The following is a 26,006-nucleotide window of genomic DNA, read 5'->3' as shown; positions in this document are numbered from 1 at the left end:
GAGTTGTGTCCTAATTCATTCTGTAGAGGGTTGTGCTGAACTTGTTTGTGAGGGAAACGAGAATGTGAAAATAAACAGTATTTCTTTGGCTGGGAGACACAGCTGGAATGTGGTGAGTGGTAGTTCGTCTATCTTCAAGAGCGCATTTGTGATTTATTGGAGTGCTTTGTCTCACAGAGAAGCTGTGTTTTTAACAAGGATTTGTGTACAGTTCCACAGATGGGAGAAAGTGCTGGACTATCAAGGCATACAGTTTCTCTGAAGTGGGAAAAATGGACTCTATTCCCAAAGATGTTGTAATGAGTAGATGTGACTTACCTTTGTAGTGCTCCAAGCTACTTCTGACTTACTCCTGCTTACTCTTGGAATTTAGTCACAAGCCAAGAGTATTATATTGAATTTTGATTTTCAAAGGCAAATAGACCCTGGGATGTGCAGTGACTAAATATGACAAATGGCTCAGCGTGAGTTTGTTTGGCAGACAGGATGCTCTGTTACTAATGTGGAAGATATCCCGGGCCAGATGTACGACGTTTTTTTTGCATGTGCAAACGGGTTTGCGACCTGTTTGCGCATGCAAAAATACCTAAGGGCCATGTACAAACCCTAATTAGCGAGTCACAATTAATTTGCGACTTGCTAATTAGGATTTGCGACTCGCTATTAGGAAGGGGCGTTCCCTTCCTAATAGCAACCGCAAAGCCATGTACCAATGTTTTGCGACCGCAATTGTGGTGGTAAAATATTTGCAAATTACCATCCTCTTCAAGAGGGTGGTAATGGAGTCGCAAATGGGAACCCTTCCCCTTTGTGACTAGCTTCAAAAATATTTTTTAAGGGCAGGAAGTGGTCCCAGAGACTCGCTAATGGGAATGGCCGTACATCTAGCCCTCCGTCCCCTCATATTACAAGTGCAGTGCATACTATCACAAGTGCAGTGTATCCTATTACAAGTGCAGTGCATACTATCACAAGTGCAGTGTATCCTATTACAAGTGCAGTGTATCCTATTACAAGTGCAGTGCATACTATCACAAGTGCAGTGTATCCTATTACAAGTGCAGTGTATCCTATTACAAGTACAGTGTATCCTATTACAAGTGCAGTGTATACTATTACAATTACAGTGTATCCTATTACAAGTGCAGTGTATACTATTACAAGTTCAGTGCATCCTATTAAAAGTGCAGTGTATCCTATTACAAGGACAGTGTATCCTATTACAAGTGCATTGCATCATATCACAAGTGCAGTGTATTCTATTAAAAGTGCAGTGTATTCTATTAAAAGTGCAGTGCATCCTATTACAAGTGCAGTGTATCCTATTACAGGTACAGTGTATCCTATAACAAGTGCATTGCATCATATTACAAGTGCAGTGTATTCTATTACAGGTGCAGGGCATCCTATTACAAGTGCAGTGTATCTTATTACAAGTACTGTGTATCCTATTACAAGTACAGTCTATACTATTACAAGTGCAGTCCATCCTATTACACGTGCAGTGTATCCTATGGCGCTTTTAATAAGGCAGAGGGGATATCCATCAGTTTTGATGGAGTATCCTGCCTGCTAAACTCTAAAGAAGGCCCAAAATGTCTCCTGTGGGAAAGTAGATTTTTTGAAATGAGAATATAGAAGTGTTGCATAGGGATCGCGGTTGCATTCTCTTGCAAAATGCAACAATGGAACTCTGTGTGTCCAATAAAAGTCTGGCCTGTGCATTTGCAACAGTGCACAGTAGTGCACACACACAAAGTGCCCAAAGCGAGCAATCTCCAAGATTTTACTCATCCATTACTGAACAAAGGAGGGAATACAGTATTTTGACTGCAGTGCTGCTTCCAGCCCCTTCCTGCATCTGGACACCCATACCTAAGACACTTGCATGTGACTAGAGAATCCCTTCACATTTTAAAAACCTTCTACGTGGAACCAGGAAGCCCTCATCTTTGCTAAAGTCAAGTTCTAGGATGCATTTTAACTCACCAGGCTCCGGGTGCCCTTTGTCTCTGCGTCAACAGACAATGCTCCAGAGATGATATACTAGGAAGAGGAGACAATAATTTGAATTGATTATGAACAATCACGTTTTATTGATTACTTTGCAACCAAGCATATAGGAACTGATGCCAACTTCTCTATAACTAATTTTTACTTATTTGCACTCTGGTGAGGAGTTGCAGCATGGGAGCTGAAAATAAAAGCCTCTCAGAATGATTAATCAGGTCTGCAAGAAATTTACAACGTTTGTATGCTTTACATGAATCCAATGTGATCAATAATAATAATTTATTATTATATTAAAGTAAAATATGAAAAATGATTTCTTTTGTCACCCACCCCCTTTATATAACGCCTAACATGAACATCTGTTATTTCAGCTCCAAGACACCATTCTGGGTGAACATGCCCTTTACAATTACTCGTTATGTTATGTTGTTTCATGTTCTGTGTTAAACAGTAATATAATAAATTCATAATTGTTCCAGCAGCAATATGTTTCTTTTAAAAAATAAATCACACTTAACTTCTTGACTGCAATAGAATACCTTTAAAGCTGATATCAATAGCAGTGATTATTTCGCTAGTATATAAAGTTTTACATTAGCGGAAATTCTTTTGTTTCATAGTTCCAGTATTTACGAACATTGGGGGACATGTACAAGGAGTGACGGAGAGAGGCGTTAGACTTCCTGGTTAACACCTCTCTGAGCCACTTCTGAAGCGCAGGGCTGCACCATATATACAAGAATGTGGTGCAGCCTTGCGTTTCCCCCTGCGATGGCGCTAAGTTTAGCAACTTAGCACCAACGCAGGCACCCTTGCACCATAGTGCAAGGGTGTCTGCGTGCAGGGGAAGATTGTTTATGTGTAAGAATGTGTCCCTTCCTGCACATAAACAATCCTAAAATGCCATTCTGTCACTGACATGTGTGCTGCTTCATGCAGCTCACATGAAAGTCACAAAATGGAATTTTTTTAAAAGGATTGTTTATGCACATGAAGGGACACCTTCCTGTACATAAACAATCCAGGGCAATTCGCTTTTTCCATGTGTGCTGTAGAAGGCAGCACACATGGAAAAAGCAGAAACGAGGAGAAATAAAGCATTTCTCCTTGTTTCGCCAACTTAAGACTAGGTTTTACCTGGTCTAAATTTTGGTGTTGCCTCCTATGTACGCCACCCTTGTACATAGGGGGCAGTGTCAAAATGAATGGGTGTTGCAGTGGAACGCCCATCGCAACACCCACTGACCACTCCTTTCACGCTAACCATAGCATGAAAGGGGGCCTTATTTACAAGGCTGCGTTAAGCCACGTTAAGTGGCTTAACGCTGCCTTGTAATAGGCGCAGCCCTTATCGCCACCACAACATCGATACATATAACGTTGCGGTAGCGCTAGGGGCTTATACATATGCCCTATCGATTCTGGAATTCCATAGTCTAAGTGGTCTGGCCACATGGCAGTTCAGTTTAATCTTTGTCTCAATCAAATGACAAAAGTCATGAATTCTAACAACCAAGCCAAATTGGTCAGGTTTTGGAAAAAAAGTCAACAATTCTGACTTTTGTAACCTTGTGTCCACCCAACCCTCCCTTACCGGTGCCCCTGACATTGTAGCTTCCCATTATTTTCACTAGATACAAGAAGGAGAAAACAAATTGGCCCAGCTAGAAAAAGTTATAAATCGCGGAGTGCGACCATCAGCCCCTTGGTACTCTGAGAAACTAAGAGAATTTTTAAAAACCTCATCATCAGGAATGGTGCTGGGGAAGTAACTATGCTCCAGAGGAAAACAGAAATATAAATCACAGATTGAGGAATATTAAAGTCTGATTATTTCTGAGAAGAACTTTTTTTTCGCAGAGAAAATCAGATCCGCGGCCAACTCATCCAGGTAGTTTTTCTGAAGGGTATCTAACCTCTCTACTCTCTCAGTTTCTCCTACTACTCCTCCCACTTGACAGTTTTGTGACAACCTAGCGACTTTTTTCATAAATAAAGTTGAGGAGATTTTTAATGACCTTATCGTCAACAACAAGAATGATCTTTCAACTCAAGCTATCACTCGATCAGAACAAATTAAACCAAATTTTAGTGAGTTTCCGGCCATCTCTTCTAAACGAATGATTGAACTTAGAAAACTAAGTCTGGAGCCCCCTAGGACCCATGCCCTACCAGTGTGCTGCATAAAATAGCTGGCTTTAATGCCCCTCCACTTTCCCTGCTGTTGAATAATATCCTAAGATCCAGAAGTTTACATATGGAATGGAAAAAGGCCTCAATTTTGCCACTTTTAAAAGAGCCAACTCGCATCCCAGCGGTAGAAAAAAAATACCGCCCAATATCAAGACTTCCCTTTCTAGCGAAAGGACTAGAAAGACATCTTAACAACTCACTTTCAATTTTCCTGGATTAGAATGGTATCCTGGATAACTCCCAGTTCGGGTTCAGAAAAGCCCACAGTGTGATGACAGCACTAGTCACAGCGCTAGTCACAGTTTCAGAGGAGGTGAGGGCAATTCTTGACCGGGCAGATAAGGCTGCCATGGTTCTTTTGAATCTATCAGCAGCCTTTGACACAGTAAGCCACGAAATTCTGAAACAACGCTTGTCGGAAATATATCCAAAGCTTGGCTTTCAAGCTACTTTGCTTCTTTCTAGATGAAAGGGAACAAATGGTCAATATTGGAGATTTTAGGTCAAAGTCATTCTCCCTGCCTTGTGGTGTTCCGCAAGGCTTTTCAATAAGTCCCACCTTATTTAATATATATGCGGCCCCTCTTATGGGATTGATACAGTTGTATGGCTTTTCCACACTGTCTTACATGGATGAAATTCAAATTATTGTTCCCCCAAATAAAAAATATTGAAGAGGTGGCCTTACGCTTCAACGAATGCACGAGTGCAATTTTCTACTTGATGACCTCCCATTGTCTCAAATTAATCTGTGGAAAGACAGAGGTTCTCCTCTTTGGGCAAGATACCTTTTTCTGGCACAATTCTTGATGGCCTCAAGCCCTGGGCTCTCTTCCAGTCCCAGTGGTTAATACAAGGAATCTCAGAATAATTGTGACACCGGCTTTCCATCAGGGACCAAACTAATCATTTGACCTCCTTATGCTTCCATATTCTAAAAGTTCTTAGGAAAATTCTTCCTTTCTTACCATTTGATCTACAGAAGACAGTGATCACTTCTCTAGAGATATTGAAGCTAGATTACAGTTGCACCCTTTATGCTGGAGCCCAGCAGTGTGTTTTCGGAAGACTCCAAAGACAGCAAAATGCAGCAGTCAGGGATCTAAAAAAGATCAAAAAGTTTAAACCTGTTTCCAAACCCAGGGAAGAACTTCACTGGCTACCTGTTAAAAAAGAGTTCCCTTTAAGGCACTCTGCATTGCCCACAAAGCATTGTATCTTCAAGGGCCTGACTTTCTTAAAAACTATTTTTTTGGTACATTCCAAGTAGATCACCACGGACATTCACAGCCAAATAAGTTGTGGTTCCTCACATTCACAAAGCCTCTTGGGGAGGTAGAAGATTTTCCGATGTCACCTCTTGCCTTTGGGACCAAATGCCAGAACACTTAAGAAATATCTCTAACTTCCTGGCTTTTAGAACGTCACTTAAAACATGACTGTTCACCTCTTCTTTGTAGACTTCAGACGATGGGTCCTCCTTTTTTGTACAGGCAGCGCCAAGGTGCCCTAGGGCGAACGTCACACTCTACAAAATTCAAATCAAATCAAGTAAGTCCTTCCATATGGGATTTGGGCCATGATGCCAAATGAAATTCAGTAAAAGAATTTTGAACTAGCATGTCTCCATTCATAAATGACGCTCATCCTCACTCATGTTCCTGTCACCTCATGTGCGTAAGAACACACTCAACATGGAGAGACGCTAATACCTTTGAGCTTGTCTTGCCTCCTTAGTGAATTGCATTCTGGTTCCTCAGGAAAGGCATAGGTCCTGAGAAATCAGAGCTATGAAACAACCAACCCAATCCTTATTTAAGTGAATTTGGTCTGGTCTCAAAGGTGCCCATATTTATCCCTTGGTTGAGTTTAGTGAATTTGCCAATGTTATCAATCCTGAGTTCGGGGTACACGCTATCCACGTGCCTCACACCCCTCACCCAATACACAAGGTATTTCCCACAGACAATGCTGCAAAATAAGTTATAGAACGTGTTTCATTGTGCCCAGAGTTAAGCGTCTTCCTCTAAAAAATGCATACTTACAAAGATAGATCCCCAGAATGTCACTCCGCTAAGAACGAGGATTGGATTCCTTGATAAGGGAGTGACGAGGAGATAAAATCCCAGACAGATCTGCAGGATGCCATTCATGATCTGAATTGCCTACAGCGAAAATGAATTGAATGAATAAGTTACAAGCAGGAGAAGGAAAGTTAGAAACAAGGATTGAACTCAGCATATACTGATCTGGAGCATCTTTTACCAACTCAGTGACTTTCCAACTAGCCCAGGCACTACTGAATCTAAACTTCAAAACTAGTTGCAATTAATAACTAACTTGACTGTCAATGCTAGTGACATCACATACTTTATTGCTTCAACACACAAAGTACTTTGTTTTTAATATATCTCTGCACAAACACTCTTTCATCGACTCTTACTGGCAAAAGTTTACAAGACTTTGCTCATTATCATCCTTCCCACATCTCTTGATTTGCGCGGCTCCTCAGTATTTTCATTGCTTACGACTTTAAAGATTTCCTTTATCTTTTCTATATATTCTGTTTATTTTGATATTTTTATTTCCTGTCATCATTGTCACATTCATCTTAACATACATTCAAAATCCTGATATTTGTTTTGCTTGCTACACTAAAATCTAGATGTCCTGGGATGTACCTGATATTTTCCCACACTAAATGTAGGCAGATTTGACCTACTGATACCTATTTGGGAATGCAGTTTAAATGGCAAAACTCATTATTTAAGTATGTGCAGTAACAGGAGTTCAGCATAGCTCCGAATGTATTAAACGAGTCGTAATTGGGGCCTTAATCAGTTGTAATTATAGTCTTTGGAGATGGAATAGACTGGCTGTGAAATTTGTACTATCAGATTCACCTTTTTAGTGTCAGACGTTTCAGTAAGTTTGAAATGCTTTAGACTGTTGGAGTGACTACTGAAGAGCGGGGTTGGTGACCTATTTTAGATAAAGCGCTTTGCTTTCACTTCTTTTGGACACCAAATACGTGCCTAGTACAACTGTTTGATGCCTCTACAATGGTTACATTGCTATGTGCCAACTCTTGTTGCTCCCATCATTTTTAAGGACATCGACTTTGCATTTTCCCACATTAACTATATCTCTTTCTTTTAGCAAAATGTCTATGTGACATTACCAAAACCACCTAAAATATAGAGCCATCACTTCATGTACCGAGTTATACTTTCTTCAGATGTTTTCTTATGAAAGGCCCTTCCTTTCCCATTCTTTCAACGCTCACCTTCTATTGGCATCAATTCTTGGTCCTGTATGCTAGCATTTGAACTTCAATGCCATAAACGTCATTTCATCCTTTGTTTAACAGCTATTCGAAACTCCTTTGCTCCATGTGCAACAGCCAATTGGTTGGCCTCAAATTTACCACCTTGTTCCGCCACCAACAAGTGGGGGCCAGCAAAAACAATAATAGTGGCAGAATACCTACTGTGTCTTCACAGGAGTCCAGATTTCATATACCAAAGGATATGGTGCCCAGTTACAACGTGGAAATGACATAGATAACTGGTTTGCAGCCTATGAAGTGGCTTCAGAACAGCAGAGTGTCCCAGAGGAGTTCTCGGGGGGAGGGTAGGTTGCTTATGGTGGATAATTCCCACAGTGGGGAGGGACACACTCCTTACGTTCTTACGTTAAAGGTGGGGGACCAGACCAACTACACTGCCATGGAAACCATTTTAGTCAGCAAGTTTGGGTTAACACCTCGGAAATACAGGCAACGGTTAAGGGCCAGTCACAAACTCTACACACAAACATGGGTGGATTTTCTGGATTATGCTGGTAAGGCACTGAAGGCCTGGATGAAGGGCAGCATAGTGGATGATTGTAAAGAGTTGTACCTCTTATTTTTGAAGGACCACATGCTTGATAATTGTTTTCTAGAGCTGCACCAACACCTGGTGGATAGCAAACTGACCGACACCAGGAAGCTTCCTGAGGAGATGGACTTCTGGGTCAACACCATAGCATCCAAGTAGGTATCTGGGGGGGGCTCCCAAAAGGTTGGTGAAGGTCCCCGACAGAGGAAAGAGGGAGGAGACAAAAAAAGGAGTCCCTTAAAGTCCACAAAAGAATTCAAAGGGTAAAGGGTCTGGTTCTCATTCCCAATCTGGCCACCAGAAACCAAACCACCCTGACAGAAGTCAGCAGCCAAAACTCCCAAGTGCTATGATTGCAGTGAGTATGGACACTACCAAAGGATCCCAACTGTCCAAAAAGAGAGCACCCTCCCATTGGAGGTAGAACCCAGGTCTGGCTAGTATACTGCTGGGCAGGAGTTTGTCTTAGTTAATGGGGGGAAGTTAAGAGAGCTTATCCGAGTGTCCCTGGGTGACAGTTAGATGGTTCCTAAAATCCACTTGCCATCAAATACTACTAAGCATAGGCAATGGGTCACCATCAATGGGCACAAGGTTGAGGCACTGATGAGCACAGGTGCCAGCATGACTTTGGTAATGAGTCACTGGTGCCACCATAGCAAGTGATTCCAAATACATTCCACCAAGTTGTGGTGGCTGACAACAGGAATGGTCACTATCCAGTGGCCCTAGTTCAATTTGAGTGGGGAGGGTTTTCAGGTCTTCTGAAAGTTGCTGTGAGCCCTGACATGCCTATGGACTGTTTGTTGGGTAATGACCTTGAGCACACTATTTGGAAAGAAGTGGCGCTCAAGGCTTATATAGAGATGTTGGGGTTACCTGATTGGATCTGCGCAACAAAAAGGTCCATGGCTGCCCGGGAAGGGATTCAGAAGGGGCTGGAGCCTGGAACAATGGCACAGCCAGCTGATAAAAAGGGGAAAGGCAGAGGACGTGGGAAACCAGCCATGAATATACCATCAGTAAGATGGGCGGGGCACCTGCGGTGGCCACCTTGGAGCTCACTGAGGAGGACATGGTTTCCCTTGCTGACCTGTATATACCTGCTGATTGGCATGCGGAAGGAGGCCCCACCAAGGAGGAGTTCTGTAGGCCACAGAGGGAGTGTCCAACCTTTGAGGACATGAGGCACCAGCCTGAAGACCAAGCAGCAGGTGATGTCTCTGGGAGCTATCACATTTACTGGGAGGACAACATTTTTTACAGTGAGTCTAAGGCTCCTGTGCAAGGGGCATCAATGGCCCTGGTTGTCTCCCAATGCTACAGAGCCTTCTTACTGGAGCTTGATCACAAGATACCCCTGGCAGGACACTTAGGCTAAGACAAGAACTTTGCATGGATTGTCCCCCGCTCTTACTGGCCCTAGAGAGGGACATCCTCAGATGCATTCTATAGAACCTGTGTTACCTGTTATTAGCATCCCCTTTGAGAGAATGAGCATTAACATTGTTGGGCCTATGGATCCCCAGTCTACTTCTGGCCACAGGTTAACCTGGTTCTGGTGGATCATGCCTCTCGGTACCCAGAGGCCATCTCTCTGAGGACAATAACTGCACCTGTGGTGGCAAGGGCCCTGATGGGGATTTTTACCCGAGTGGGTTTACCCAAGAAGGTTGTGTTGGGCAGGGGCACAAACTTCATGTCTGCTTATATGCAGTCAATATGGAAAGAGTTTGGAGTGACTTAGAAGTTCTCCACCTCTTACCACCCCCAAAACAATAGGCTTGTGGAGATATTCAACAAGACCCTGAAAGGCATGATTAGGTGTCTGCCTGAGGGCCTGAGAAAAATGTTGGATATCCTCTTGCCCTGCCTGTTGTTTTTCTACAGGGAGGTACCACTGTAATGTGTGGACTTCAGTCCCTTTGAGCTTCTTTATGGGCACCCTGTCAGGGGACTTCTCAGTTTGGTGAATGAGGAGTGGGAGCAAGCTCCCAGGAAAGTTCCCCAGGATGTAATCAGTTACATGCTGGCCTTTCCGCAGCCAAATGTCTAAGTTGTGGAAATACGCTTCTGACAACTTAGAAGCTAGTCAGGCTGTGATAAAGGAGTGTTATGACCAAAATTCTACCACTGTGGAATTACAGCCTGGACAGAAAGTGTAGGTGATGGAACCCGTGGAACTCAGTGCCCTTCAGGACTGATGGGCTGGGCCCTATGATGTGATTGAGAAATAGGGTAAGGCTGCCTACCTGGTGGATCTGAAGACACCCAGGTAACCCCACAGGGTACTTCACATCAATTGCCTCATACCCCACTTTGAGAGGTCTGAGTTCACCATGTTGTTGGTGACAGATGGGGCTGAGGAATAGGTGAGTGAACCTTTCCCTGACCTCTTAGCCTCAGAGGAGAAGGATGGGTCTCTGGAAAGAGTGATCCTTTCCCCCACTCTAACTCCTGAGCAACAGAGAGACTGCCACCAAGTGTTGGGACAGTACTCCTCTCTGTTCTCTTTTTTTCCTGGGATTACCCACCTGTGTGCCCAAGTTGTGGACACAGGGGACAACCTCCCTGTCAAGAATAAATCTTACAGGCTGTCGGTTAAGGTAAGGACCAGCACCAAGAGCAAAGTGTCTAAGATGCTGGAGTTGGGGGTGATCTGCCCCACCAGGCACCATACCTGAAAAGAGGTTCTGTGTAGATTACAGAGGGCTAAATTCTGTGACCAAGACTAATGCTCATCCCATCCCACAAGTGGGTGAGTTCACTGACCGGGTAGGAATTGCCCAGTACTTAATTACCTTTGATCTTACAACAGGGTACTGGCAGATCGCCCTAACAGTGTGAGCCAAGGAGGGGTCAGCCTTCTCCACTCCAGAGGGCCACTATCTGTTTAGGGTGATGCCCTTTGGATTAATTAATGCTACTGCACCTTCCAGAGGCTGGTGAACCAGGTCCTTGCTGGATTGGAGGCCTTCTCATCTGCCTACATGGATGGCGTAGCTGTCTTCAGTGGTAGTTGGGAGGGCCTCCTCTTCCACCTCCGGGAAGTGCTTCAGGCCCTGCAACAGGCAGGCCAGACTATCTAGGCCAGGAAGTGCCAGATAGGCCAGGGGTCTGTGTTGTACTTGGGACACCTGGTGGACAGGGCAAAGGTGCAAACCTGTCAGGACAAGATAGAAACTATCAAGGCCTGGCGGCCCCCACAACCCAGACAGAGGTCAGAGCATTCTTGGGCTTTACTGGGTACTATCAGACGTTTGTCTAGGATTATGGCACCATTGTTGTTCCCTTGACAGAGCTGACTTCGAAGAAGCAGACCAGAAATGTGATTTGGACAGAGGCATGCCAAAAAGCATTTGACTCCCTAAAGCAAGCCATGTGCACAGCACCTGTGCTTAAGGCCCCTGACTTCTCCAAGGAGTTTATCGTACAGACAGATACCTCAGAACATGGCATAGGGGCAGTACTTTCACAGCTCAGTGAGGAGGGCCTGGACCACCCTGTAGCCTTCATTTCCAGGAGGTTACTCCCCGGGGAACAAAGGTAGAGTGCAATAGAGAGAAAAGCTTTTGCTGTGGTTTGGGAACTGAAGAAGTTGAGGCAATACCTGTTTGGCACTAAATCCTGATTCAGACTGACCACAGGCCCCTCAGGTGGCTCATGCAAATGAGGGGTGTAAATCCAAAATTGTTCAGGTGGTCCATTTCCCTACAGGGTATAGACTAAGGATGGAACAAAGACCAGGAGTCGACCACACCAAATGCTGAGAGTCTGTCCAGTTTCTTCCCCCTTAGTGATGAGAACTCCCTAGGAGGTTGGGTAGCTCTCCTCATTTTCAGCTGGGAGGGGACACGTGTTAGACAAGTGTTAGACCCATCATTTTTTAGGGTGATCTTTTTGTTGGGCTCTGAGTACTTTACCACTGCTGACCACTTCTAAAGTGTATGTTCTCCCCCATAAATATGGTTAACTTGGTAACATTTGTGTGTGCAAAGTTGGCATATTTAGTTTACTTGTAAGTCCCTTGTAAAGTGGTATACTACATACCTGGGGATTGTAATCTAAATGCTACAAGTGGACCTGCAGCACCGATTGTGCCACCCAGCAGCACAGATTGTATAACCTTACAAACCTGTCTCAGGCCTGCCATTGCAGGGCCTGTATGTGCAGTTCACTGCCACTTTAACTGGGCATTTAAAACCACTTGCTAAGCCTTAACATCCCCTTTTATTTCACATAAGTCATCCGTAAGGGAGGCCCCAAGTGACCGTAAGGTAGGGTGCTTTGTAACTAAAAGGCAGGACATGCACGTTTAAGTCTTACTTGTCCTGACAGTGACAAACTGATAAATTCATTTTTTCACTGCCGAGAGGGCTACTCCTTCTATAGGCTAGCATTGGGAGTTCCTTAAAACACTCTTAAGCTGTAATTCCTGATTGGAAAGGAGTAACTACTTAATGTTTCATATCTTTGGAATGGTGGTGATAAATCCTCTTTAGTGGTAAAGTTGGATTTGACATTACCATTTTAGAAATGCCACTTTTAGAAAATGGACATTTCTCAGCTCTTAACTTTTCTCTGTGTGTCTGCAGCCTGTCTCCAATACACATCTGGGCTGGGTGACAGCTAGACTTTGTGCATTCCCTCTAGACATACACACACTAAGGAATGGCTGAGTGATTTATCTGCATTCATCTGCATACTGATACATAAGTACCCCCATGTGCACCCCCCACCCCCCAGAGTCCCTGGGGACCAGCAACGGGCCCCCGCAAGCAATTCCTGCATGCCTTTCCGTGGCGGCAATGCCACCACAGAAAGGCATGTTTCCACGCCCATAGTAATATGGCTGGCGGTGTCTCACAGACACCGTCACCATATTAAACTCTTTTCAGCCCGGTCGACTTGTTGATCGGTCGGAAAAGCGGCGGACGGTCTTTCCGTCCGTCACGGTCCCCCCACCATAGTAATATGGCAGGGGGGAAATGGGTGGCAGGCGGGGACGGATCTCGGGCGGATCACCACCGCCATGCGGGCGGTGGCGATCCGCTCGAGATCCTAATGGGCCCCTTAGTCTTTAAAAATTCATATCTCGACTTCCACTTATTAGAAGTTTGTCATGTTGGTCTTGTTTTACTCAGATACATATTCTCTTTATTCTACACCTATGTGGAGTCTGTTTGCAGTGTTTTTATTGTGTGTGTGTGTGGCTGTGTGTGTGTGTGTGTGTGGTTGTGTGTGTGTGTGGTTGTGTGTGTGTGTGTGTGGTTGTGTGCATGTGTGTGCGTGTGTGTGGTTGTGTGTGTGTGTGTGTGTGGTTGTGTGTGGTTGTGTGTGTGTGTGTGTGTTGCACAAATACTTTACACATTGCTTCTTGAGTTAAGCCTGCCTGCTCTGTGCCAACCTACAAGAGGGTGAGCACAAGTTAATTACTCTAACTAGAGTGGAGGCCCCAAGTTGGACAGAGGGCAAACCTCTGCCAACTAGAGACCCCTTTTCTAACAGGGTATTACCATGAAAACCACATCAACAAAAATGCCTAGATTTCTATTAATACACTTCATGTCTGCTCTGTCCCCTCCATATTGAGTTAAGGATTTTAATAATTTTTTATTTGAAATGCTTGGCGTCTGCCTGAACTAAAACTTTGCACAGCAAGTTCCATATATGTGTTAGATGAGTTATTAAATAATTTTAGAACTGGCCATGGTAGATGAAGACAATCATTTTTCAAAATCCCCAGTACTTACTCCAAGTGCCTTTGGTTCTCCTTTAATGAACTTCTTTGGAAAATAAGGCCCCTGATAAGGACTCGCCACCTGATGAGCAGGGTTGAAGTTAGGATTGGGAATATATTGGGTCACCACAGCTGGTGCTGCCATAGCGAATAAGAAGCTGTCAACAAAAGTTATGGTGAAATGTTATTATACAAAATATACATAAAACATACCATTTCTCCAATCACAAGGTGTTCATACATTACCCATTTAAGAGCTTCCGTCCACTAAAAACAATTTGTATTTTCTCTTCTCTTTTTGTGCTAACTAGGAGCCCAGCAAGTGATGCATGGGCCAGTATTTTCTATATGCTGCAAAATCGAAACAACAGTGACACCTACTAAGCCCTGTACAGGGGTCCTGGAGTCTCCAGTTATTGGACTATCAGCTGTGCCCAGAAGCAAGCTGTGTTAAAGAAGAACTGGGAAAAGTGCAGAGATTTTGGTGTCTGCAGTGAAGGTTGGTAGAGTTCCGACTCATAGATCATGCGATTGTCAGTGGGGCATCAGTGGATGGGGACTATACTGTATCTAGTTTGTCCCTTCAGGTGCCATTAGGGCGCAAAACTTTTTCTTGAACGGCTTTAAAGGGACTCTCCACCACCTACCAATCTACTAAATGTTTGCAGATTGTTTAACACATTTATTTATTTTTGGCGTTTTATATAGCGTGAACATTGCCCAATTCGGGTGTCAGTGCCCTGTACAAATAGCCATAAAGTCATAGAATATTGGGAAAGGAGAAAAACTAATGACAAGCGGAGAAGGAATAACCATGGAGTTACATATATACAGTGTATCATTTAGCGTAACAGTTCTAAGAGCCACTTGAAGTCTACCCAACACTAGCCACGCTGAAGAAGTTTCATCGCTCCTGGAGAAAGAATCTAAGCATCAAGAGCTTTTCTGTTTCTTTTTTGAAGTAGGCGGACAAGCGGTATGTCCTGATTTCTAGAGCTAGAGTGTTTCAAATTCTGGGGCAAGGCCAGAGAAGGAGCAGTTGTAAGGTTTCTTTTTTTTGCTCTTCTGAAGTTTCAATAAAGGAGAGTTGGTGCTTCTTAAGGAGTGCCTGCCACCCAGATAACTCAAGTTTATTGGCCAAGTATACAGAAGTGTTGTGATGGACGGCTTTGTGCATCATGCATGCAATCTTTAATTGGATTCTTAATTTAAATGGGAGCCAAATTAGGATGTTTTAAGTCTGGAGTAATGTGGAATATTCTTCTGGAATCTGTTATGATTCTGGCCGCTGAGTTCAATGTGGCCTTTAACGGGGCCAACTTTGCCTTGGGTAGGCCAGCAAGAGTAATTTAATCAGGAGATGGCCAGAGATTGAACTGCTAATTGAAAATCCATAGGGGGCAGAAACAGGTTGAGTTTTCTTAACATTTTAATTTGGTGGTTGGCTCCTCTGATGGTTGCACTGATATGATTTTGCATATTATGATGTTTGTCCAGAGGGATACCTAGAGTTCGAGTAGAGTCAATAATATGGTGGAAGTTGTTGAGTGCTGTGAGTTGTTTGATCCAATCTTCTATAGGGGCCGAGAGATTGTGAGGGGTGATCAAAAGAAGTTCCGTTTTCAGGGTGTTGAGCATGGGGTGATTGCGTGTCAGCCATTGTTGGGTTTTTGGCAGAGTGCAGTGCAGTGTTTTGATATCTTCAGGTATAGAGAGGTTTTGATACAGTTGTGTATCATCAGCATACATGTGGTAATGGATGTTTGAGTTCTTCAAAATGTCCGTAAGAGATTCCATGAGCAGGTTGAATATCATGGGTGAGAGTGTGGAACCTTGGGGTACACCAATTGGTACTGGTGTAGTGTCTGATAATGATTGGTTGATTTTGATTATCTGAGTTCTGCTTTGAAGGAAAAAGGGGAACCATTTTAAAACGGGACCCAATATCCCATCTTATTTGTGAGGAGGTCAACCATGTAGTCATGTTTGACTGTATCAAACACAGTTGAGAGATCAAGGAGTATAAGTATACAGGATTCATTCTGATCGAGCCATCTCAGGGCATCATTGACAAAATGCTTTAGAGCCATTTCAGTGCTATGACCAGATTGGTATTGGTCTAGCAATTGGAATTGTTCAATGTGGTCACAGGATTGTAGGTGTATGCATTTCTCCAAAGGTTTTGCTGGAGTCAGGATGTTGGAGATAGGATGAATGTTGTTGGGATCAGATTGGTCAGCATTCAGTTCTTTTAAGATTGGGCTTACCTGTCCAATCATTAGGCTATCAGGGACCATGCCCCGAGAAAGAGATGCTTTGATGATCTTCCACCAGAAATGGAGTAGGCAAAATCTGAGCTCTCTGACAAGTTTATCTGGCGGAGGATCATAAAAAAAGTTAGATGGTTTTAAAGAGGTCGCTATTGTGAATATGTTGAATTTGTCAGGGATTTTGAAGGAGGACCAAGTAGCTTTATTCTTAGTCGAATATCCAGGAGGAGAGCTGACTGGATGTTGCACCAGGAGAGGACTGGGATGGTCAATACAGATCAAAAGCTGACATGCGGGTAACAAGTCCAATTCATTCTTCCTTGTCTTATTGATGAAGTGGAGAGAACTCATTCCCATTTGGTAGTGTGACCTTGTCAACAGAGTGTCGTTTAGAGTGACGTTTGTTGTTTGAGGATTTAAAAAAGATTTTTAGGCCTGTTTTTGGCATTATCTAATCGCAGTCTGAAGTATTCTGCTTTTAATGTGTGTATGTGTTTGTTGGAGTTTCTTACTGCCTTCAAATATTTGAGATACGATCCAGATGGGGAGATTCTCCTCGTTCTCTCAGCAAGCCTTACATTACGCCTTTACTCATTTAGATTGTCATTGAACAATGGTTTGGACTGTCTGCCTGGTAATCTCCTAAATTGCTTTGGAGCAATAGTGCCCACTATGTCTGTCATGGATTTAGTGTAGTGATCGGAAAAAGCAATTTGTGTTTATCATGTTTGCGGGAGGAGGTAGGATGTTGTTGCTAATAACAATTAGCTCAGTAGGTTTAATCCCTCTAAGGTCTCTGGACCATTGTCTGTGTTGAAGTAGTTGCACCTTTCTAGATAGCACATTTTCCAGAATAAGGAAGGAGATTAAGAAGTGATCAGACCAGTCACAAGAGATTATGGAATCAAGTTGAATCATGTTGTCCTTAGCAATGATTAGATCAAGGGTAGAGCCCCTATTGTGTTTGGGACCTTTGCAAAATTGGGTGAGGTTAAGGTCTGTAAGGAAGGCCTTGACGGTTTTAAGAATAGGGTCATTTAAGTACTTCCAGTGTATGTTGAAATCTCCAAGTAAGATCTGATTAATGTGTTGGTCTGGGTTAGAGGAGATGGTCTCCATCATTTGTTCACTCAGGGAGTGGTAGATTGTGTGAAGTTTACAGATCTGTTATTGTTCCATATTGCTATACGCAGATATTCACATAATGACATAGTATCCATTTTTGATAGTTTTAGGGTGAGCATGGAGCGGTAAATGCATGCTATGCGTTCACCCATTGTACTGGATCTATCAAGTCTGATGATGTTCTAGTTGGGTCGTACTACTATGTCAAAAGTAGGCGGGTACGAATCATTGAGCCATGTTTCTGTAAGGATAAGGAGGTTGAGGTCTTGGGTGAGAATGAGATGAGCGATGTTACCTGAATGTTTTACCGCCGATCTGCAACTAAGGAGCAGAGATCTAACATGAGATTTGGTAACTAATGTCTCCTGTTGTGTCATGTGGATTTGTAGAAGGTTGTGCTTGTTCAAGGATCTGTTATTGAGAGTGGGTTGGAGGGAGTAGTCTAAATGGTGCTCTGCGGAGGTGTTAAGTCATAATGAATATTGGTATATGAGAGCAAAAGGGAGTGTATGTCAACATCGGACAGGTGTTTAGTGACCCTTTCGGGTCTGGAAGTAGGATTGTATTAGAGTTGAAAGTTCCAGAGCAAGAAAGATGAATTCCTGTTAGTTATTAAAACATGGTAAGAGATGTTGGGTCATTTCTTAGTGGATGGAGCAGGATGATTAGTGTGGGGGCTTCTATTATCCCCAGAGGTCAAGTTAAGATTTAAGTGTCTCTCAAGCTTAGAGGCGATGTGTATAAAGTTCTGGAGATTGGCTTTAACTAACTGAAGGTCTTGACTAAGGTCAGTAAGTTTGTCCTCAAGGGAAGAGGGTTTATCCTTGTGGATGGAAATATAGTGTGGGCTAGGGGTGGTGAGGGAGTGCTCTCTGGTGTGATGAGGGAGGTCTGCAGCCCAAGGGAACCATTAGTGTTGTGTGAAGGAGAGGCTGGAAGTGGAGGGCTGGGGAGAGACTGCTGGGTGAGATGGTAGGGAGAAGGCTAGGCAGCATCTTAATAGATGCAACATCGATAGGCAATCTCTGTTGTTGGCGGATCAGCTCAAGAGAGTCTGAGAACGGCACAGGTGCTAGTATCGTCGCCTGTGTAATCATCGAGTTGGGGCTATTGACTAATACCGGGCAGTGATTATAATTTCTAGGTTTTCTAATATCAGCAATTATGGAGGGTTAGGAGATGGCATTGTGGATAGGATGGAAGAGGGAGGGGCAGATACCCGTGTTTCAGTTACTGAGTGGTGGGAGGTAACGACAATGAGAGGAGATATGGGCATTGTTAGGCATTGTGCTTTTGATCTTCATGAAGATTTTGTCAAAGCTCTCTAGATTGTGATCAGAAGATTGCATGAGATTGTTTCCATTAATGTATAGGGAGATCGTTGCCTCCGCATAGAAAAATCCTGTGAAGGAGTTATGGTGATGCAAAGCCCATGTGGAGTTTTCGTAGAGGTAATAATTTGTAGGGGTGCAGTGACACCTCTCCTCCATTGTGCTCTTCTGTTCGTGAAGAAGATAAGATCTGTAACCACTGCTCCTTTATTAGCACAATAATAAGCATCAAATATGAGTGTTTCCAAGTTTAGTTTTAGAAGAATATGTTTAAAGCTCTTGGCCACGCTCTTGGATCGATTGAAGGGTAGATAATCTTAACCCCTTCCATGCTCATGACGAGCTGATCTCGTCATGAGTCACAGTGGAGCTGTGCTCATGACGAGCTGAGCTCGTCATAACGGCCGCGGCCCGCCCACGCGCGATAAATTCCCCACCTGTGTGGGAGAATAAATCAGTGGGCGGCGTCGTGAGGAGCTCAGCTCGTCATGAGCACAGCTCCACTGTGAGTCATGACGAGCTGAGCTTGTGACGAGCACAGCGGCACCGCGGCTCCCCTTCCCCCCGCACCATGGGGGAATTACCCCCGCAGGGAAGGGGTTAAAAGCATTACAGTCCATCAGTGACATCAAGTCGCCCCTAGAGCCAAGGTTATTTGGATTCATATTAGCAATGGTAACTTGAGACTCAGCGAGTAAAAACTTAAGTTGGTAGTCTGTGAGTGGCATAATACTCCATGAGAGAAGTGACGCAAGTTGCAGTGCTACCAGTGGGGGTAAAGAGATTGGACCAAAAAAGGCAGGGCAATATAAACAGGGATCTACCATTTGTCCAATAAGAAAGGACCAAATGGGTCAGTATCATATAGCAAGGAGTCAAATCTAATTAAAAGGGAAAAGAAACGCATGTTCCAAAATCAGATGGTACCTGGATTGCCTCCTAGAAATCTTGGGGTTCTGATGCTAAATACAACTATAACTAATATTCTTTAGAAGTGTTTCTTTGATTCTGTCTTGCATCTATAAAGCACTGAGGTTCTGGAACTTATTATGGACTCATTCTGAAGAATAGGGAAGCAGAGATTCTCTATGCACAATAGGATCTCATTCAGCGCTTCATGCTGGGTTAGAGTACCTACGGCTAACACTAGATCGTTAAATAATAACAACCCCACCATAGTCCCCACCACCACTATTTCCTCAGATTATCCCATACCACAGCCTAAATGCATGCTTCTCAACTGCAGATCTGCAGTTCGCCACACTGCAGACATCGCTGACCTCATCCTGGCAAATGATCCAGACATTTTAGTGCTGAGGGAAATTTGGATTAACAAATCTGTTGTACCGATAATCAATATTCAAGTGCCCCCTAACTATACGATCATCAGGCTTGATAGATTGGTTGGGCTTGGTCGAGGCATCGCATGGATTAATCATAGCAATTTATCAGTTAGACTACTTCACTCTGATTCCCTGTCATTGTGCAAATACCTGTGCTTCGAGGTCTCATGCAACAACAAGCATGCTTGTAAATTCCACGCGCTCTACCACCCTCCAAGAGGCAATTCCCCTTTTATAGAACAGATCATGGAAATCATTTCAACGAATGTGGGCTCTCACGGCACCCAGAACTTCCTGGGGGACTTTAACCTGCATTGGAATGGCCTAAATGACGTGTCAGTTAATAGCCTCAAATTCTTCATATCAGACCTCAACCTCATTCAAAAATGTGATAGCCCTACGCACAACAAGGGAGCTTCCTTAGATCTGGTCATTGGCAAGAGCAGCTCCATTTAACTTGAATCTATCTGAACTGGTGAGAACCATTAAATCTGAGCTGCAGAAACCTGGACTCTGGCAAAGAAATTTGAGGAACATTAACCTATATGATCTGTCCTCCCGCACAGGCAGCATCCTGCCTCTTCCCCTGGACATGTTTGCTGTTGATGACCTCACAGATCACTACAATCGCTCGTTGTCCAACATAATAGACTCTATGGCACCACTACAACTGAAAAGAATACCCTCTAAAATCTCCAAACCTTGGTACAACAGGATCCTAAATACGGAGCGAAGAAATCTAAGACTAGCAGAACGTATCTGGACATCCTCACCCTCCATGGGCCATCTTGCTCAGCTGAAATCTCTCAGAAACTTATATAATAAATACATCAGATCCTCTAAAGCTAGCTACCTCATGGAACATCTAGACCAAGCAAAAGCAAAAAATCGACCCAAAAAACTGTTTGAACTTATCAAGCTTCAATCTAACAACCCACCTATTCCGTCCTCCGTAGGACCCTGTCAGCAGCCAGACTGTGAAGAATTTGCTTCCTTCTTCCGTGATAAATCAACAAAGATTGAACTGGAACTACTGGCAGCCTGTGAGAATCTACCTGCCACCTTTATATCCTCTGGGTTGAATGTGCCCCCACAACGTCTGGTTTTCCCACCCAAAAGCAATGACTCTTGGAGGCTATTCCAAACCGTTGATGAGAGCACCATTCGAAAAGCCCCGGCTACTCTGAAACCTTCCAACCATTTAATGACCCCGTACCTCCGAACCCCTTCAAGGAGATCAGATCATCCATAATCCCTCTCTGAACGAAGATAGTTAACACCTACCTGCTTCAAGAGTCAGTCCCGGATTACCCTAAAGTCAAGGCAGGTCACCCCCATCCTAAAAAAACACAATGGCTGACCAGGCTAACCTCCACAATTTTCGTCCAATCTCCATCATTCCACCGCTGGCAAAACTCAGAGAAATACTACAGGAGACTCATCTGACGGAGGAGGAGAGTAAGAAGTTGTTTTCAGCACAAAGGTGGCTGGCCCATGCAGTTTACACGCGGCAGACAGCAGTAACCAAAGGAGTGGCAAAACTAGTTAAACAAGGTTTAAATATTTCAATAGAAGGTAAGGCCTCAAGTATAGCAGGGAGGTGGTTGATAGTTAAGTTAAAAGTTTTTGGGCAGGTCCTCATTTTGGTGGGATATTATGGTCCAAACCAGGATGATATTGGTCTACTAGAGGATTTAGTCAAGGAGCTTTTGAACTTTCCTAGTCAGATTATCATGGCAGGTGATTTCAATACAGTTTTGGATCATAAATTAGATAGGTCTGAAAACAGTAGAGCGGCTATAAATCCCAAGATGTCGAATAGAGTCAGATTGCTGATGAATCAGTGGGGGTTATGTGTTATTTGGACATGTAAGTTTGGTCAGCAGCTAGGTTTTACTTTTTATAAAAAAAATACAACCATAAATGTCGGATTGATTATATCTTGGTGGACCAGAGGAGGGTAGATTCAGTAGTGCAGGTTGGACATGTTGGAGTGCATCTATCCAATCATTCAGCTATTTCTCTCCGGTTGACAATAGGTGATAGCACATTGGGTACAATCTGGAGGTTGGATCGAACAATATTATTTGAAGAGGAGACACTGGAAGTTTTAAAGGAGGAGATGAACGAATTTTTTGAAAGAAACCAGGGTTCAGCTAAGACAGAGATTGTTTGGGATGCCTATAAGGCCTACTTACGAGGTAGGTTAGGAGCCTTGGCAGCTAAGAAAAGGCGACTATATTATAGTAGGGTCTCGGATCTGGAGGAGCAGATTCGAAAGCTGGAGGCAGGCTTAGTGGACGTAGGAAATAGGGGGGCAAGTGAAAAAGAGATGGAAGATTTAATTGATTTAAAAGCAAACTTAGCAGGAATTCTGAGAGATAGAGTAAAGGAGAAGTGGGAGGCCAGTCAGTTAGCACATTATGAGTATGGTAAGGCTGCAGCAAGCTACTGGCTTGGAAGGCAAAGAGTGACCAAGTCCGAAATTTGATTAAAGAAATAAAAAAGTGATTCTTACTGATAGCAAGTTATCAGACACTTGGGTCCTGGGGACCACCTCACAGTCTCCTAAAGAGACAAGGGACATCTCTGCGGGACCCCACCCACCTTGGGCACCCATCTCCTCCCCCAGGGCTACACTCGCCATCTGCCGGGATGGTGCACCAGTGGGTGCTGTTTTCCATACTGTGGGCACCGGGGATCAATAGAGTTATGGCCCACTTCACCACATGTAAAGCACCTCATGTGTCTCCTGGGAACAGGCCTATCTGTCGGGGCCCCGGGCTGGGAACCTTTCCCTTGGTTACCTTGGGAATTACTTTGGGGCCCTTTCTGGAACTCCCTCTGTTTACCCTTGCCCCCCCCACTCTTCTGCTGGGGACCCTGCCCACTCTTGGCTGAGTCTTCCACGTGACCCTAGTGGACCCGAGTGCTCATCCAGCTGTCCGCCTCCTCAGCAAGCTTCCTAGGGTTAGTCAGCCTGCTATCAATCAGGTGCTGGCATAGCTCTGGTAAACAATTACTTGACAAGTGCTCCCATGCAATTAAATCAAAGAGCCCATCAAAATCATTAACTTTGCTACCCTTCACCCAACCATCCAATGCTCTGCAAAAGAAAGTTACATATTCCACCCATGTGCTTGACTCCAACTTTTTGCAATTTCTTAACCTCTATCGATACAATTCAGGAGTCAACCCATACCTGGACATCAATGCATCTTTCATGTGGCTATAAGAATTATGGACTTCAGAGGGCAAGTCTAACAGTGTATCCCGCCCCTCACTAAGGAACCGCCCCCACAACCCCGCTCCCCAATCCTTCTCAGGGACCCGGTGGGAAGACATGGCTACCTCATAGGATTTGAACCACTGCCCAATGTCATCATTATTCTAAAACTCTTTCACCACATCTTTAGGAATATACACCCTAGCTTCCACAGGCATGGACGGTGTGCTGCCACCAGAGGGAGTAATTTCTAAGCTCCTTGCTTTCAATTCCATCTCCCTCAAACGTTTCTCATGCTCCATTTGCATCCTCTTTTCCTCTAGGTGCAATTTCCTACTTTGCCATTCAAATTCTAACTGCCCATTTAACTTGAGCTTGGTCAACTCCATCTCATGCATCCTACACTCCTTTCTGTCCTCCAACTCCTCTGGGGACAGGCCTTTGGCAGAAACACTGCTACCTACTGGGGAGGTTGCTCTCCTTCCCCCTGGACCCAATGGCCCTTCCAGCTGCTCATCTGCATTTTCATCCCCTTCCTCATTCTCAGGAGTATTCCTTGCTTCCACCCAGGCCCTCAGTGCCTTTTGGAACTCATCCTTCTTGGATAGACCGGTCATAGCAACTTTAAATCTCCTGCAGAAGTGCTTTAGCTGTTTTACATTGTAGCATTCCAGTTTCTCCTCTTTCCAATCATAATCAACAGATGTGATGGATGCTGCTTTATCCATGGTGGTTAAACTTGGCAGTTCTTTGCAAAAATAGAAAATCCCAGGAAAAACAATCTACCAAACATATGTGGTTGCGTTTTGGTCTGCGCTCACTACTAGTTTTCACCAATCACTGTATATGAGTCACAAATGCAAGTCCAGAATCCTCACCGCTAACCACCAATGTTAGATTTGGGGGTCTCTAGTTGGCAGAGGTAGGTACCTTTGACCAAATAGGGACCCTTGCGTCTAGTCAGGGTAAGGGGGTACACTCCTAAAATAACCCCTGCTCACCCCCTTGGTAGCTTGGCATGAGCAGGCAGGCTTATCTCAGAGGCAGTGTGTAAAGCATTTGTGAACACATACAGTAACCCAGTGACAACACTACAGATGGACACCACACAAGTTGTAAATAAGTATCTTTTATATAGACTTAACATAAGACCACAAACGACAAAAATCCATAATACTGTACTTTAAGAATGGTAGAAATAACATAGGGCCAGATGTAGGTAAATCTGAAATACCGATTTCTTAATAGCGAATTTTACCGATTCGCTATTAAGAAATTGGTATTTCCTATGTAAGTAAAGATTCGGTAAAAAATACTGAATCCTTAATATTCCTTATTACCGAATCGGTAATTGAGATTCGGTAATAAGGAATACCTACCCATTCATTTCTATAGGCTTGGAGGCCCATAGGAATGAATGTGAAGACATTCACTATTAGCGATTCGGTATTACTGAATCGCTAATAGCGGGAGCACTTTCAAGGGTGCCAGGGTGTCAAAAGGACATCCTGTTGCAACCCTGAAATGTGCATGTGTGCACATGTGGCGCACACACATGCCCTAAGGGCATGAATGTGTGCCACTTGGCACTTAACAAAAAACAAAAAAAGTGATTTTTTTAAAGGAAATCGGTAATTACCACCAACTTGAAGTTGGTGGTAATTACCCATTTCTTAAGGCTCAAAAGCACTCTTTAATGTGCTTCCTACAATGCATTTAAGGATTCGGTATTACCGACTCCTTAAATGCAAGAGCAATAAGGAATTGGTATTTACCGATTCCTTATTTACCGATTCTTTACCTACATTAGGAATGGCTAAATACCGGTCGGTAACGCTGAAATTTACAGAATTTCGGCGTTACCGACCGGTATTTAGCCACTTACATCTGGCCCTCAGTTCTCTTAAGATGGTAAATGCGACACTTTAAGTTCAACGTACCTTTGGATGCGTAATGCTATACAACAAAAGCAAAGCAGGGAAGGTGATGCGTCGGTTCCTTACACGCAAGAACTGTGATGCGTCGGGTCCCTACTGCTGTGTAGGGGATGCGACGGTTCTTCTCCGCGTGGGGAGGTGATGCATCGGTTTCTTACTGCGCTTCCGTGGCGATGCGACCAGCAACGCCGTGATGCGATGAAGATCTGGTGCAATGAAACAAAAGGGCGTCTTCTTCTTGATGCGACAACGATGCGTGCACGCCCGACGGCCATGCAGCGACTCAATGAATCTTCTGAGCCGCGACAGGCCCTGCGACACGCTTCTCTGGTGATGCAACGGCGTCTGCTGCGACGGCGACAGTCTTCTCCAGGGATGTGGGGCGCCTCGGTGATGCAATGCGACAGTGGCGGCACGCTTTCTTAGTGATGCAATGACAGCAGCTGCGGCAGCGACACTCTTCTCCGGTGATGCGACGGCGTCTGCTGCGACTGCGACACTCTTCTCCGGTGATGCGACGACAACGGAGGCGACACGCTTCTTAGTCTTGAGTCGCACTCCCAGCGACACGCAGTCTCTCAGAAGGCCCAGCTCATTAGCAGGTCCTTAACTTCCCAGCAAGGGAAGGCAGGGGAGCTGGTTGGTGAAGTCTGTTGTCCCTGAGACTTTAGCAGGAGGCAAGCTCTATTTCAAGCCTTTGGAGATCCTTCACAAGTTGATTTGAAAAGCACAAAGTTCCTTTCTCCTTTCTGTGGCAGTCAGGCAACCACTGCAGCCCAATCCCCCAAACTGCAGTCAGCTAGGGATAGTCTCTTCCTCAGTTTCTCTGGTACCTCTCCTCAGCAAAGGTTCTTCTTGTTTCCCAAAGTGATTTAAGGTTCTGGGGTCTGGATCTCCCTTTTACACTCATTTTCTCTTTGTTCTCTGAAGTCATAGAGGCCTTTGCC

At 44.2% G+C, this 26,006-nt stretch overlaps 1 protein-coding gene across 1 annotated transcript in view; it reads right to left on the bottom strand.

Annotated features, from left to right (window-relative positions):
• The window catches only part of LOC146853828 (membrane-spanning 4-domains subfamily A member 4A-like), a 146,854-nt gene that overhangs the window by 105,802 nt on the left and 15,046 nt on the right, over nt 1-26,006 (bottom strand). Inside the window, exons 2-4 of the mRNA XM_085651816.1 lie at nt 13,841-13,985; nt 6,252-6,371; nt 1,990-2,046 (exon numbers count right to left, since the gene is read on the bottom strand). Of these exons, the coding sequence (XP_085507942.1) occupies nt 1,990-2,046; nt 6,252-6,371; nt 13,841-13,972 (309 nt within the window). The 5' untranslated portion in view covers nt 13,973-13,985. The remainder of the gene's footprint in view (nt 1-1,989; nt 2,047-6,251; nt 6,372-13,840; nt 13,986-26,006) is intronic.

This window comes from Triturus cristatus, chromosome 4_1 (genome assembly GCF_964204655.1).
Source record: "Triturus cristatus chromosome 4_1, aTriCri1.1, whole genome shotgun sequence".
Classification (NCBI taxonomy): Eukaryota; Metazoa; Chordata; class Amphibia; order Caudata; family Salamandridae; genus Triturus; species Triturus cristatus.
Note: the sequence above shows the minus strand (reverse complement) of the source record. Positions and strands in the feature narration are given on the sequence as shown.